Source organism: Poeciliopsis prolifica, unplaced genomic scaffold (assembly GCF_027474105.1).
Source record: "Poeciliopsis prolifica strain line A6 unplaced genomic scaffold, Auburn_PproV2 SCAFFOLD115, whole genome shotgun sequence".
Lineage (NCBI taxonomy): Eukaryota > Metazoa > Chordata > Actinopteri > Cyprinodontiformes > Poeciliidae > Poeciliopsis > Poeciliopsis prolifica.
Window position 1 is genome coordinate 657,313 of NW_026562490.1, and position 15,838 is coordinate 673,150.

The window sequence follows — 15,838 nt, forward strand, 5'->3', positions numbered from 1 at the left end:
CAAATAAACCGCTTAAATAGATATGATGGCTTAAATAGTTCATTTCAACTTGGATTTCTACATGGATAGTCAGACCTTAACTATACTGGCTAAAAACATGTCAAAAGTTGTTAAACTTATGACATTATTTTCATTTCTAATGTCTCAATGTTATTCAACTCAAATATTTAGTCATATTGTAAATCATAGAGATAGAAAGGAGTGGATGAGTTTTGATTAAATAACTCATCCAAGAAAGCATCAGGCATTCTTTCCTTGACAAAGATAACTTCCTGTTGGATTTCTTCCTCTTTGTACTTTCAAATAAGAAATTGCAAAGCTGTGCTCCCAACTATTAGGGGCCGTTTCGGACAAAAACTGTTTTTGTCACATACTACTACAGACTCATAAACACTGAAAAAATACTAACATTGTGCATATATTGCTATTAAAGTATCACACATGCATACACAAAAGACTAAAATTGTGCATATACACTACTAAAATATCACACAATTTTCTCTCAATACACATAATACTAACATTATGCATAGACACTGCTAAAATGTCACAAACGCAAACAATTTTCTCTCGCATACACAAGACTAAAATTGCACACATACACTACTAAAATATCACACAAACACACAAAGCATACGGACATACTATTCTGAATGATAGGTCGAAATATATTCTGTATGTGTGAATTGACACTCGGCTGAATGAATGAATGAATGAAATGAGACTTGTATTTGTAGACTAATTTTCTGTATGTGTCAGAGGGATTCTTCTGATGCAGATTATATCGATGGGTTGGTCCAAATGGTTTTCCACTTGGATCCGCCTTCTTTGAGGATGTCTCCAACCGGCACTCACTGAGAGTGTCTGTAATCAGAACTGTGACGATAATAATAATAATAAGAAGAAGAAGAAGAAGAAGAATGGAGGAACTTGGTTTCAGTCTAAGAAAGGAATTCTTAGACATACACATAAGAGTTGTATGTGTGGCAACTCTTCACACATACTAGTTCCTCTCACACAAAGATAAGTCTCATCCCCATTCATTCATTGAGTTCATACACATACATATATTTTATATGTGCAATCTTAGTCTTTTATGTGTGTGTGAGAGAGAAAATTGTATTTGTGTGATATTTTAGTTGAGTATATGCACAACTTTAGTATTTTGTGTGTGTGACAGAGAAACATTGAATGTGTGTGTGACATTTTAGTACTGTATATGCATAAACAAAATTTTTATATTTTGTTTATGCATGTGAGAGAAAAATTGGATGCATGTGTGATATTTTAATCATGGGAATGCACAATTTTAGCATTTTGAGAGTATGTCTGAGTACTCACAAAATACTAGTAGTGTGTGAGAGACAAAACATACTTTTTGTCCTAAACAGCCCCTGGCCTGGGAACACAGGCCTGGATTATTTTAGTTTATATCTTTAAAAAAAACTCCAATGCGAAGTTGGAGAGGCGAGACAAAATCAAGTACTTGAACCTGAAGTATTAACTTGATGTAAACACACACTGAGCTCAAATAGAGCACAGTTTCTGTCACTTTCAACACAAATTGTTGGCCCAGATAATGTGTATTTGGCTCCATCATGTTGTCAAATAGAATTACTACCCTATGGTGGGAAAATGTTTCTCACCTTTTCAAAAATTGAATTTTAAAGAATTTACTAAAGAAAAACAACAAATAAAGAAGCTTTGCAAACAAATGTATGGAAAAGAACCATAATAATGCATCATTATAATGTTATATGCAGGCAGCTGTGCATGTATTTAAATTACAATATGTGTGAAGAAACAGAACCAATTAATAGGCCAAGTAAGCTTCCATGGTTCATTGATAGTTGGAATAGTTAGTAGATAAGGCCAAATAATGCTTAACTACACTCACTGGCCACTTTATTAGGTACACCTTAGAACTGGGTTGGGCCCCTTATTCCTCTCAGAACTGTCTTAATCCTTTGCGGCACAGATTCTACAAGGTACTGGAAACATTCCTCACAGAGTCTGGTCCATATTGACATGATAGCATCCTGTAGTTGCTGCAGATTTTGTCAGCTTCACATCCAGAATGTGAATCTCACATTCCATCACATCCCAAAGGTTCTCTATTGGATTGAGATCAGGTGACTGTTGAGGCCATTTGAGTTCAGTGAACTCATTGTCGTGTTCAAGAAACCAGTCTGAGACGATTCATGGTTTATGACATGGTGCGTTATCCTGCTGGAAGCAGCCATCAGAAGTTGGGTACACTGTGGTCATAAAGGGATGGAGATAGCAACAATACTCAAGTAGGTTGTGGCATTGACACGATGCTCAATTGGTACTAATAGGCCCAAAATGTGCCAGGAAAATATCCCCACACCATTGCACCACCACCATCAGCGTGAACCGTTGATATAAGCAAGGATGGATCCATGCTTTCATCTCATTGACTCCAAATTCTGACTTTACCATCCAAATGTCGCAGCAGAAATCGAAACTCATCAAACCAGACAACATATTCTATTGTACAATTTTGGTGAACCTCTGTGAATTGTAGCCTCGGTTTCCCGTTCTTAGCTGGCAGGAGTGGCACCTGGTATGGTTTTCTGCTGCTGTAGCCCATCCGCCTCAAGGTTTGGCATGATGTGCGTTCAGAGATGTTCTTCTGCATACCTCATTTGTGGTTATTTGAGTTACTTTTGGCTTTCTATCAGCTCAAATTAGTCTGGCCATTCTCCTCTGACCTCTGGCATCAACAAGGCATTTGGCCCACAGAACTGCTGCTTACTGGATATTTTCTCCTTTTTCGGCCTATTCTCTATAAACCCTAGAAATGGTTGTGATCAGCAGTTTCTGAAATACTCAGACCAGCCCGTCTGGCACCAACAATCATCCCACGTTCAAAGTCACTTTAATCACTTTTTGATGCTCGGTTTGAACTGCAGCAGATCGTTTTGGCTATGTCTACATGCCTAAATGCATGGAGTTACTGCCATTTGATTGGCTGATTTGACATATACAGATAGACAATTATATAGGTATAGAAAATTAATTTTAGTGTAGTAATTTATTTGCATCTCCTGGTGGACTATGCCACCTGCTGGTTTAAAGAAATAACTGCAATTGTCAATGAACACACATTGATGCTTTCAATGTGTGTTCATTTGATCCGTTGTGAGTTGGCATTAACAAGTTTGGTTAATCTATTATGTTCAGTCATTCCTAACAAGAATATACACTGTGAAATTAAGAACTTATAATAACTAATAATAACTAATAACAAATAACTAATAACTAGCAGAAAATATCTACTAATCTACACATCTATTTACCTTGTCAGCTTGTCTGAGACAGTCTATTCGTCTCATTTTGCCTTTCTGGTCAGGATTTGACAAGACACAACACGCAGCTTTCTTCCCAGTGATTGACAAAACAAAGTCCTCTCTGCATTCAGGTCTGATGTCTTTTCTTAGTTTCGCCAAAAGTCGGCTAGCCCACTTTTGTTTCACCTAGTAGCAGAATAATACAGAAACAGACATCTCAGTTCATAAAATCAGTACTTTAGTTGACAACTAGCTGCAGCATTGTTTTAAAAATCTACCTCTGCCTTTTCTCCCAGTAATTCATCTTTAACAGCTCTCTCTTCTTCTTTAGTCATCCTCTTCTCATGTTTTTTGAAGTACTTCCTCTTTCTGGCCTGGAGGTTAAACCATGTATAAGCGAAGGCACGAACTTGGGGCAGCAGAGCCTCAATGAATGGATGGAATTCATCCTACAGGACAGACAAACACACACACACACACACACACACACACACACACACACACACACACACACACGCACACACACACACACACACACACACACACACACACACACACACACATAAAAGGTTAATGCATGGAATTAACAAACATTTTATTGAGTTTCACACAAACTGTGTGGTTTCAAATATGTTTAAGCATACATAAACTAGAGTTGCTAATTGAGTTCAAGAACTACTTAGAATAAGTTTTGGCTTGTCCTGTGAACCTAGAGGAGTGGATCCTATGGAAGGCAAATTCTACAAAAATCAAGAATAGGCAGAGAATGAAATAAATTGCCCCATAAAATTATTCAATGTTTCAACAAATGAACCAAAATGGTTATTTCATGATTTCTATTTTTAATCTATTGTTTCATTTATTGGGGCCTGCCCATAGCAATGCATAAGGAGAGCCTGCATTGGTGCCTGCCATGCATTGGCAGGTGCCTGCCATGCAATTAATCTTCACCTAATAGAACGCCTCTTTATTAACTTATTCTTCCGTGGACCTTAATGCGGCTCGCACCACTGCGAGCCCACCCACAAAAGTGGTATCAAAACGTGCGGCTCGACTCCGGCATTGGAGCTATTGCTTTTATGGGGAATCAGCAAGATGATGGCAATGTAAAAAGCGAAAAACGAGCGAAATTTCCAACTGCCGAAACGCAGAGCATAACTGCCACCAACTGCCGCGCCGCTAGAGTGAAGAATGAAGGGGATTTTTGACCCCAAACCAATCTTGAAATTGCCGTCACAAATATCGCGCTATCGGTATCAAACAGACATCGATACGCATGCCTGCTCCGGTAAAATGTTTTTAAAATTTTCCTAGGGTTTTCTGTCAAGGTGCTTCGGAGCGAAACAATCCGCCAGGCTAACTGACGCTCTCCACCATTCATTTTCATACTTTTATGGAAAAATAGACCTCAGCGCACACCATTTTTCTCTCATCGCTGCAATTACTGTGAATGAGCTACAGATATGAATTGCAGGACTATCAGAGAGGACAAATAGCCCTCTCATACGCTTTCAACGGTTTTCCGATACGTATCACGGTTCCCGAATGGGAAGGAGTTGTTCGGACTGCTTTTTTAAGTCAACCTGACTGGGTGTCTCACAAAGATAGAATTCTTTCTCCACCTTTCTGCCTCACACACATGACAGCTGGCAGAGGATCCATTACCATAGCAACGGAACACAGCAGGGCCAGCTGATTAGAACTACAAAAACGCATCACTGTAGTTTTTACTATGGCAGAACTCTGAGGAAAGAGTTGGCCTTTAGAACTACTTGTGTTTTGGGCATTTTATAACTGATTTTAACCAACCATTGTTACACATTGGAACAGTGTTAATTAATTTTAATTAAACGTCATGAAATTAAGTTTAATTAAAATTTCAAAATAAAAGCCCTGTGATTCTTTTATATCACGTAATTGCTCTCTTGGGCATTATGTGACTTTTTTAACAAAACCACTGTTACACTTTGGATTATTTTGGACATTTAAAATGAAGCTTACTGAAAATTCCAAAATAAAAGCCTTAAGATTTGTCTCTGGCTAGAACAGCACCACTGTGCTTGCATTATTTATTTATTTCAGATTAACTTTAGCACAAACATTAGCATTTCACTGCCTATAACATTATCCTGCATTATCTTTTTCTCTCGGGTTAGGGCATTAGCACGAGCTAATGGCTGCCTCAAACTGATAGAATTCTGTCTCCCCCTCTCTGACTCACAGCTGGCACCTCTACCATAGTAACACAACAGGGCCGAGCAGATGATTAGGACTACAAAAAACGCATCACTGTAGTTTTTGCTATGGCAGAACTCAGGAATGAGCTGGCCTTTAGAACTACTTGTGTTTGGGCATTTTATAACTGATTTTGACCAATCATTGTTACACATGGAATTAGTATGGCAATTTTAAATTAAGCTTAAAACAATTTCAAAATAAAAGTCTTGACAATTTTTCCACCAAGTAATTGCTCTTTTGACCATTATATAACTGATTAAAGCCAATGACTGATATTCATGTGATTAGATTGGACATTTAAAACGAGACTTACTGAAAATTTCAAAATAAAAGCCTTGACAATTTTTCCATCAAGTAATTGCTCTTTTGACCATTATATATCTGATTTAACCCAATCACTGTTACACATGGGATTAGATTGGCCATTCAAAATCAAGCATACTGAAAATTTCAAAATAAAACCCTTAAGATTCGTCTGTGGCTAATGCAGCGCCATAGGCGCTTGAATTATTACCACCTTGCATTATGTTTTTCTCTGTATTGCTGCGCACTGTCTTGCGCAGCAATACAGTGCATTAACATTAGCACAAACATTAGCATTTCACTTTTCCCCACTAGTGCACTGCAGTGGGCAGTGCAATAAGATTATCCAGCATGATCTTTTTCTCTCAGGTTAGGGCTCTGCCTTGTACAGCAAGGCAGAGCATTAGCATTAGCCTTTTATCTTAAATGAGGTATTAGCTATTTCTCTGGCTTATTACCCATGTTTGGTATAGTGAATGGAGTAAGTCAATTACAGAGAACATGCTAGTGGTGTTCCACAAGCTCCAGAAAGTATTCATGCTAACATTAGCATTTGACTAATTTTCGCTTATACACTTATTTTAACATACCGAATGGTGCAAGTTCATGTTAGTGAACATTCTGGTGATTCTCCACGATACTTTGTTTGCCAAGCTTAGCACTGATACTAATGTTTAGCATGAGAACGCTGGGTCGAAACCGATGGGCACACTTTGGCAGAAATTTTCTAGTTTCATATTAAACTTTTGTTCATATATCTACTTTCTTATTTCTTTCTTTATTTCATTTTTAGATATTTCTAAACCACTTATATATTGTTAATAAATCTATTTTCAACCAATTATTGTTTTAAACCATCTTAATTCACAAACTGATCAGATATAATTTCTAAGCATTTTTTGTACTGGAGACACTACTGCTGGAGACATCACATTCTTAGTGTTAGAGTCATCACTGTCAAACTCCCCCTTTGCAATAAAGCTTGGAGTCCACCTCCAACTCAAACACAAGAGTTGTGAACCTTTTTCTTCTAAACTGCTTGCCAGGAAGAAGATTTATTTAAAAACCTTCGAAGTGTTCACTATAGGACTTCTAGAAAGCATTCTGCGTACCCTGTGTTTGTGCATTCCCGTAGAGACAAGATAAGGCTCTTGATGCGTCTGCCTGCTTTGGCAGCCTCTCCATTCCTCAACCAGAGGAATTCTTTCCTCTGTGTTTCCAACCAAAAGCACCACAGGTTCTGTTGAGAACCTAAAGCTGGGATGCCAACCAAACCTCGACACCTTCCTCAAGAGGACGTTTTTTTTTGTTCCATCAATTTTTGAATTTTTGAACATTGCTTTGATAAATGATCAACTCAAAGTGAGACTGTTCCATTATCTGAGCTGAATTAAGTGTTTAAAATAAGGTTCTTGTCAACTGCCTTTCTGTTGCAATTTGTGCTGATTACATGGTTGGGGCAGAATGGGGATGAGCGTATATTTGTGTGTAAGTGAGTTTTTTGCCGTTATTTTATTATTAATACTGAAGGACTCAATACAACAGATTTATTATCAGAACTTTTGTCCTCAATATTATTAGATTTTTTAGTTTTTCTTTTAATATATAAATGATTATTTTACTAATATCAGTATTATTGTCAGTATTACCTTATTTTACTGCTATCATCACCACTAAGATTTTATTTTTGTATTTCTATTTATTTTTTGTGCATGTAAATACATAACTGCTTGGTTCATATTTTTAACTACAACATTATCATCATTGACTTTATTCTTTTTTTTTCTTGTTTTCTTTGGTAATACTATTACTTTGTTATATAACCCTCACATACAGTGTATCACAAAATTTCTGCCGATATTTAAGCATTTCTTTTCATGGGACAAAATGACTCTTTGACACAATAAAAAGTAATATGTGTGCAGCTTACAAAATGGGACAAAATGATACTTTTGACACAATGAAAAGTAATCTGTGTGCAGCTTATATAGCAGTGTATATTTATTCTTCTCTCAAAATAACTCTATCTACAGCCATTAATGTCTAAACCGCTGGCAATAAAAGTGAGTACACCCCTTAGTGAAAGTGTCAATATTTTGCATGGCCACCGTTATTTACCAAAACTATATTAACTCTTCTGGGCATGGAGTTCACCAGAGCTTCACAGATTGCCACTGGAATGCTTTTTCATTCTTCCATGACGACATCAGAGAGCTGGCAACTATTCAAAACTTTGTGCTCCTCCACCTTCCGCTTGAGAATGCCCCAATGATGTTCTATTGGGTTCAGGTCTGGAAATATGTGTGGTCAGTCCATCATCATGCTCTTCAATAAAGCAGTGTTCGCCCTAGAGATGTGTTTGGGATCATTGTCATGCTGGAACACTGCCCTGTGATCCAGTTTCCAGAGGAAGGGGATCAAGCTCTACTTGAGAATTTCACAGTATATATTGAAGGTCATGAAATGTAACTTCCCAACACCTGCTGCACTCTTCCAGTCCCAGACCATGGCATTCCCATCAACATGCTTGACTGTAGACATCATATACTTATCTTTGTACTCCTCACCTGACAGCTGCCACACATGCTGGAGACCATCTGAACCAAACAAATTAATCTTGTTCTCATCACACCATAGGACCTGGATCCAGTAATCCAGGTCCTTTGTTGACATGTCTTCAGCAAACTGCCAATTTTCGTGATTTCTGAAGAGGCTTCTTTCTGGAGTGATAGCCATGCAGACCAAGTTGATGTAGAGTGCAGCGTGTGGTCTGAGCACCGACAGGATGACCCTCCACCTCTTTAATCTCTGCAGTAATGCTGACAGAACTCCTGTGCCAGTTTTTCAAAGACAGCATTTGAATGTGACCCTGAGCATGTGCACTGACAGTCTTTAAATGACCAACGTGAAGTCTGTTCTGAGTACTAAAAATGTATAAACTGCACACAGACTGCTTTTCATTGTGTCAAAGTGTCATTTTGTCAGTGTTGTCCCATAAAAAAATATACTTAAATATCTGCAGATAGGTGAGGGGTGTACTCACTCATGTGATACACTGTATAAATAAGACAGATTATTTTCTTTATTGTTTTCTATTTTCATTAATATTATTATATTATTGTTTTATTTTCTGTCAGACAATTAATGTACATCATTACAACTATTACATTATTTTGCTGTATTTTATTTGTACTGTTCCTTCTCTTCCTTTCTTTTCACCTGTACATTCAATCCCCCAAAAGATTTTCTTCTGATTTGTTTGTTTGTTATTTTGCACATTTTCATTCCCAATTAGACATCACAACTACTTTAAAAACCCAGCAATAGCAACAACTCTGACAGCTTAATTGAAAATCAACAAAATAAAAAAAAAATTATAATGTCACCCACAACTCAAACACCATATGAAATGATCCAGATTTCACAGCAAATAAATCACCCCTGTCTGGAATTAAATCGAAGGAAAAAGGCATCACATACCTCCACTACTTCTTTGAGGAGCATAACAGCTGACATAACATTTCAACAGTTTATTGATGAATACAATATTGACAAGGACCAGTTTCTTCAATATAATCAATTAAAACAATCCATCAAAACAAAAATAGACATCAATAATTTTCACCTCAGACAACCATCACTACTGAATACCATCAATAAAATTGCAAAGACTCCAGAAACACTCTCAAAAATGTACAAACTGATATCTTCAACAAACAATGCACTTCAAATTCTGATTACACTACTGTAAAACATTTGAACCATTTATTTGTCTACTATCTTCCACTGTTTATGTCAAATAAATTTAGCAAATTTTAGATTTTTAACCTAAATGTGAGAGTTTGTGAAAGATAAACTTACAGTTGTAAGATTTGTTAATTTTTTATTAATTTTGTCAAACCTCCAAGGGTAGAATAAACAAGAATTTTTAGGTTAGCACCTATAAAAACTAAAAAAAAGAAAAGGACAGGAGTGGGAACTATTTCCCAGAGTGTTTAGCGACATGTTTTTGTATCCTGAGATGAAAGTCTGTTACATTGATCAAGCTGATCTCTGCGCCTGACGCTTTGCAAAGCTTGAGGATAATGTCCTGTTCATATTAAATGTTTTTGAGCGGAATTCACTGTGATGATTAATAAAATTCAATATCAGATCAGAAATTTTGTTCATGTAATTTGAAACAAGAATTTTAAATATTTTAAAGTAAAATAAGTTGTTATTTAACTTGATATTGTGAGTGAAAATAATAGATGAATGTGTGTCCTCTAACTAGCAGGGGGGCAGTTTTTGTCTCACATATTGTGGAAGTATTATTTGGTTTAAACTGCAGAAATAAGTTAGAATTTACAATTCAAGATTAGTAAACTTGAAAAATGAACGTTTACACAACCTTCTCATTTCTGGGTTAAAATCAGTACAATTTTCCTGCTGCCTTGAAATGAATATTTTCAATATTTTCAAGACTTTCATTTTCAAGTTAAACCACCTTTAATTCATTGTATTTGTTTCATTACAGTGAAACACATTCTAATGTGTTTCATTTTCACTGTAATGTTTTACAGTGAAAATGGGAAAATACCTTACCATTCACCACACACATAATCAATTTTGGAATAATGTTTGCCATAACATTTTCTCCATGTCCTACAACACCAACAGGTGCACCAAAGCTTTCTCGAGGTGCAGCTAGAAGTTCTTCTGCTTCATCTGAACTCTTTTCAAATTTTATACAAAGTTGATACAATATAAAATAATTCATAGGACACATCTCACACAGCACAAGATTTACAGAATCGGACAATAGCACACATTGTGCACTTAACCCGACTGATGACCACCTCCATACATTCTGGCTCTGTCCACCAACATAAAACTTCTGAAAAGAAACAATCACCAAACTGTCTCAAATCTCTGGCCACAACATCCAGTTACCCCCATGGTAATTTAGAAGAACTGAACATAAACTCCAAGCAGACCCAAACCCTGCTGCTTGTAGCCCTGACTATCGCCAAGAAAACATTTTTATAACTGGAAAAATAGGGAAAAATATCAGTACCTTACAATGTCTAAATCTACATACACAACAGATATTAATGGAATAACAATCAGCAATAGATAAAAATTAATTTGAATATTTTAATGAAATAATTCTAGATGCCATTTTATTGCCGGTAAGTTAATGTTACTGCGGAAACAAAAATGAGGGAAGGAAAAGGAAAATGGGAGAGCCTAATATATTTTTTCATTTTTCATTGTAATAATTTCAAATTTGAATAATAATTCAAATTAGAAAATAACAACCAAGATTAAAAGAAAAAAGTATACCCTAATCCACATGTGTTAAACAATTTCATTGTTTTTGTTGAGACACCCATTGATTATGTACAGTGTTTTGTCTTTGTTTTGAATTAATCTATTTTGATGTATACTTCCTTGTTTGTCTGTTTGTTTCTCTTGTTTTTGTTTGGTTATTTTATTTTGTTGCTATTAGTCATTCTGTTATCTGGTTATTTGTTTTGCAGATCAATGACCCATTTTCTTTTTGTTAGTCTGTAAAGTTTGTTGTATATAATGAAAGAAATTTTATTGTCTTGACCCAGAACAACTAAATTCAGTGCTGCTGGAATTCACTGGCTCTCTCAGGCAATCTCTTCTCCCTTCCTCCCTCCTTTATTCCCTCTTCTTTTCATTGCTTGATTTCAAAGAAAGAGCGAGGTTCTGTTGGGTGTCTGGGCTCTCCCTTAGAAATAGAGTGAGAAGCTCAGTCATCTGGGAGGGACTCAGAATAGATACACTTTCAGTGGCTTTTTAATACTGGCCACTTTCAAGCTCTTAGCTCAGAGTTCTAAGATTTACTGTGATGATTTGGTTTTTTTAGCCCAAGTCTCATGTCAAATAAGGATACAGAGTCTAAGAAAAGTTGCTGCTACTGTTTCTTTAGGAGCGATAATTTTAAACACCAAGATCATCTTTGTAGTAAGCTGATATGTTATTTTTGACTGGATTTCCTGGTGTTAGCCCAAAGCTAATATTGGCTGGGCTGTTGTAGCTGCTGTGGTTTCAACTGGAGTTCTCTCCAACAGAGCCACATTTGGTGCCAAATTAACATTTGGCACTTAACTGTACAGCCAATTATCATGTTCATGTTTATTTTCCCAATTGTCATGCATGCTTACTGCACTAGGTGGCAGAAACCAGCCCACATCATTGGGAGTAGAGCTAAGAAAAAATACATATTAAATGTACACAGAACTGCTCTTTAAAAACATTGATAACTTTATAAATTTCCAGTCCCTTTTAGACTTGAGTAAGTGGTGGGAACATGTGTTCAGCAAGAAAAGTGTTTTGAAACAATGCTTCATTTATTTTAATTTCATGTGCACTAGTTTGCACTTTGTACAGAGGAGAGCACATGAGCTGTAAGAAAATATTCTTATTTTTCCTCTGTGGACTTTTTAATGACAAGAATGCCATAAGGTGACCAGCCTCATAAGCCATGGTTATATCTTTTAAATACCCTGTAAAGTTGGGGTGTTGCAGATTTATTTAGTGGATAATTTGTATTGTTAACTCATTAGATGGAAAACAGAGATTTAATAATTAGTGCACCCCACAAATATGTGACAATATAGCTCCTCCTAGCCTACCATTGCTAAAGCTGTAAACAGTATTTAAAGCAATTTAAATATTGGAAAACATCAAAAGCAGTTGGATGTATTCATTTGTTTTTTCAGGGTGAAATATTGCTTTTTGAATTATTTTTCCTGCTGATTTTGGATATCATGCAGCTATGTTAATTTTTGCTGTTACTTTCTGTGCTTTTGCTGTGATGTGTAACCAAAGGAACAAAATGGTTTAGGAATCAGATGGAGTTTTGCAACCAGGAAGTGCTGACTGATACGTCAAAGGTTCAAATGATACTGAAATTAGCAGTGAGAACCTCAGGTCAGATAAAGAGGAGCTTTAATGGATCCAAACTAGAGAGCATGACAGAAGTTCAATCCCTTCCTTCAGTTAAAATGGCTAATGTGAAATCTTTTGGCAAACAAATTCATTAAACTGATGGCAAAACATTAAAGTAATACAAAACCAAAAAATAATTTCAGAAGCTATTTTTACTTTTCTTTGTATAATTTTCTAATGAAAAAATTTTAATCCATGTTTTTAACAGCAAAAATTAACTGAAACAAATGACACAGCCAGTCAACAAAGAGATGAAAGGGAAAACTGATTCATAATGAAAAGAAATACATTTTTAGCACCGTGGCACTTGCTTCAGACTGCATTTACTATGATTGTATAGAACTATGTTGCATGGTAGTCTGCTCTTTGTTGGGGTTTGTTGCTGGTGAGGCTACACACAGCTTTGTTTTTCTCTTACAGTATGGTAGCCACATGGAGGGGACATCAGTGCCATGAATAATAAATACAGTATACAAACGTCTGAGTTAAGACTATCCTTAGGAATTGCTAAGCAAGAAAAAAACAGCCTTCAGCGAGGATGACAGGGAATGGATGAGGACTATGCAGAAGCATCTTAGTAGTTAAGTTTAGGGCTATCAAAATAACCAATATATGAATAAAATCAACTCTAGAATAATGAATTAATTAAAGACACTGATTTGTAAAAATCAATACAAACTTACAGATGCATATGTGCTTAAATTGGTGCATTTCTTTCAGCAGAAGCAATGCAATAACAGACACTCCCTTCAATACCAGCTGCTGATCAGCTGTTCAAAGCAATCAAAAGCTGACATAAAACTTAAAAAGTTGAGTTTACATTTAAAGAATTAATTTCAGTTGAGATTGACATTTTCCCAGATAGTTCTCTTGGTAGCTTTTCAACGGCATCGCTGGTAATAGACTTCTAATTCTCAGAATACAGCAGAAGATGCTTTTAAACACTGTGGCTGAGTGGAAAGAGTAGTTGGTCACCTTGAAATTGTAAAGTTAAGTACAAGTTGCATACTAATCTACATATTGGTGTGTGGTTGAGTGAATGTGACTCTAGTGTAAAATACTTTAAGTGCTCATTTTGACTTCTAAGGCTCTATAAATCCAGGCCATTCTTAAGATTCAAATATAAACCACAAGAAATTTGTCTGCATCACAGATTTCAGAAGCCACCTGGTCAACTGAAACAATATACAGCATATTTAGGAAGTTATCACAGCACTTCACTTTTTTCATAGTTTATTGTACTACAGCTTTATTCACAATTATATTGTAAATATGTTTTGGATCTGTGCCCAAATTAAAAACAATGGGGTCTAGAAAGGTTTAGCTTCCATAATACATTAAGTTGGACTTAATGTTAAACATGAAAGTACACACTTTTGACAAAGGATGGAAGTGGAGGATCCTTATATCTGTGATTTCCTTTTTGTCCTGGTCAACAATATGAACAAGTCCAATCAGAGCAAGTGTATGCAGTGGTCATAACAGCTAGCTAGACAGATATATAGACAGAGAGCTGAAGATGTGTTTTCACAGCAGCTTGCCTCCTTGTCTCTACGCCAGGGAAGGAGGCCCTCTGTCGGCCTCTCCTTCTAACTCAACCCCCTGGCTTTTACTGCAGCCATTTTCTGCTGACTAACATAAACACGTAAAAAAAAATCCAGCCTTCCACACAGGGGAGGAGGTGGAGGAGGAGGCAGCAGCAACTGAACTTCAGCTTGGCCTTTTACTGTCCCGCTGGTGATCGGAATACAGAAAGGCCTGCTTTGCTCCAAAGCACCGACCAACACAACTTTTATTAACACATTGATCGAGCCATTCTCACAGCAAAGGCTATAATACTACCTTTGCGGATCATATAAAAGCTGGATTGCTCCAGCAAGCCCGTTTCACAAGGCAGAACCAACAGAAGCCAGAATCCGGTGAAAACTGCGAGAGTTTAAATACTCTATCCTGTTAGAATAGGAAAATGTATCGTTTGGTGGGTGACAGTTCAGCTAATGGTGTTTCAGGCCCGTGTGTTACATTCGGCCTGTATGTGATCAAAAAAGTGAGCTTCATCCGATTGGACTGTTACTTAAATGATGGATCCACGCTTTGCACTTCCGCCTTGGACGGAGTGTTTGACTGATAACGCCAACTGGATGAGAGGACGACTCGACTGTAAAAGTTAACTTAATTCTAATATTAAGTATCTTATGGTTAGGTGTAATATGTGAGTCCTTAAACCCTCCGCTGTCTGCGGGCTGAGCGGTGACGCCGTGCGTGTGTCTCCGTAGAAGGAATAGTTTATTTGCTAGGTTTGAAAGGAACAGGAGTGTGATGTCGCGGAGCGGCATAAAACTGCTGAAGAACTCAAAGACAGAAAAACAGCCTCCGACACAAAGCTCTATGAAATACAAGGGGAATTAATGATTTAGTTGAGCTGCGTGGCCAATGTTTGTCCTCTCACTCTTTAGGTCGCGTCTCTTTTAGGAATACAGTAAAGACATTACTGTGACGACCAGGTTTGCTCCTACCATTTCCAAGCTGAACCGCCACCGGCTGAAGTTAAAGCTGATCTCTGCGCCTGCCCATCCTGAGCTAACGGTCTTTATCATTCCACAGTTATTCCCATCATTGTGCCCCTGGTTGCCAGCTGGAGGAAATCCGCGGTGCTCTGCTCCACAAACGTCCCGCGTCAGCCTTCTTCCTCCTCCTCCTTCTCCTCCTCCAGGCTGCGGCAGAATGAAATCCTGCTATGTTCACTTTCCATATCTCATCTCACCTCCCTTCTTGTCCGTTACATTAGGTCTTCTCTTTCCATCTGCCTTTAATAGACAAATATAAATCTTATTATTATTACTGTTATTATTATTAGTGGTAGTATTAGTAGTAGTAATAGTATTACATCTCTTTGGACAGTATTCCCTTCATTACAATATTTTCTAACTTTTGTATTCATTTGTATGGAAGCCCGTTTCTGCCACTCTGTTAAAAAAAATTTAAAAAATCATCTCATTATAATGAGATAGTAATCAGAT

At 36.9% G+C, this 15,838-nt stretch overlaps 1 protein-coding gene across 1 annotated transcript in view; it reads right to left on the minus strand.

Annotated features, from left to right (window-relative positions):
- Window positions 1-15,590, minus strand: part of nfic (nuclear factor I/C) — a 37,425-nt gene extending 21,835 nt beyond the window's left edge. The window contains exons 1-3 of the mRNA XM_055024127.1: window positions 15,335-15,590; window positions 3,593-3,763; window positions 3,324-3,500 (exon numbers count right to left, since the gene is read on the minus strand). Coding sequence (XP_054880102.1) covers window positions 3,324-3,500; window positions 3,593-3,763; window positions 15,335-15,415 — 429 coding nt within the window. The 5' untranslated portion in view covers window positions 15,416-15,590. The remainder of the gene's footprint in view (window positions 1-3,323; window positions 3,501-3,592; window positions 3,764-15,334) is intronic.
- Between the last annotated feature and the right edge of the window lie 248 nt (window positions 15,591-15,838).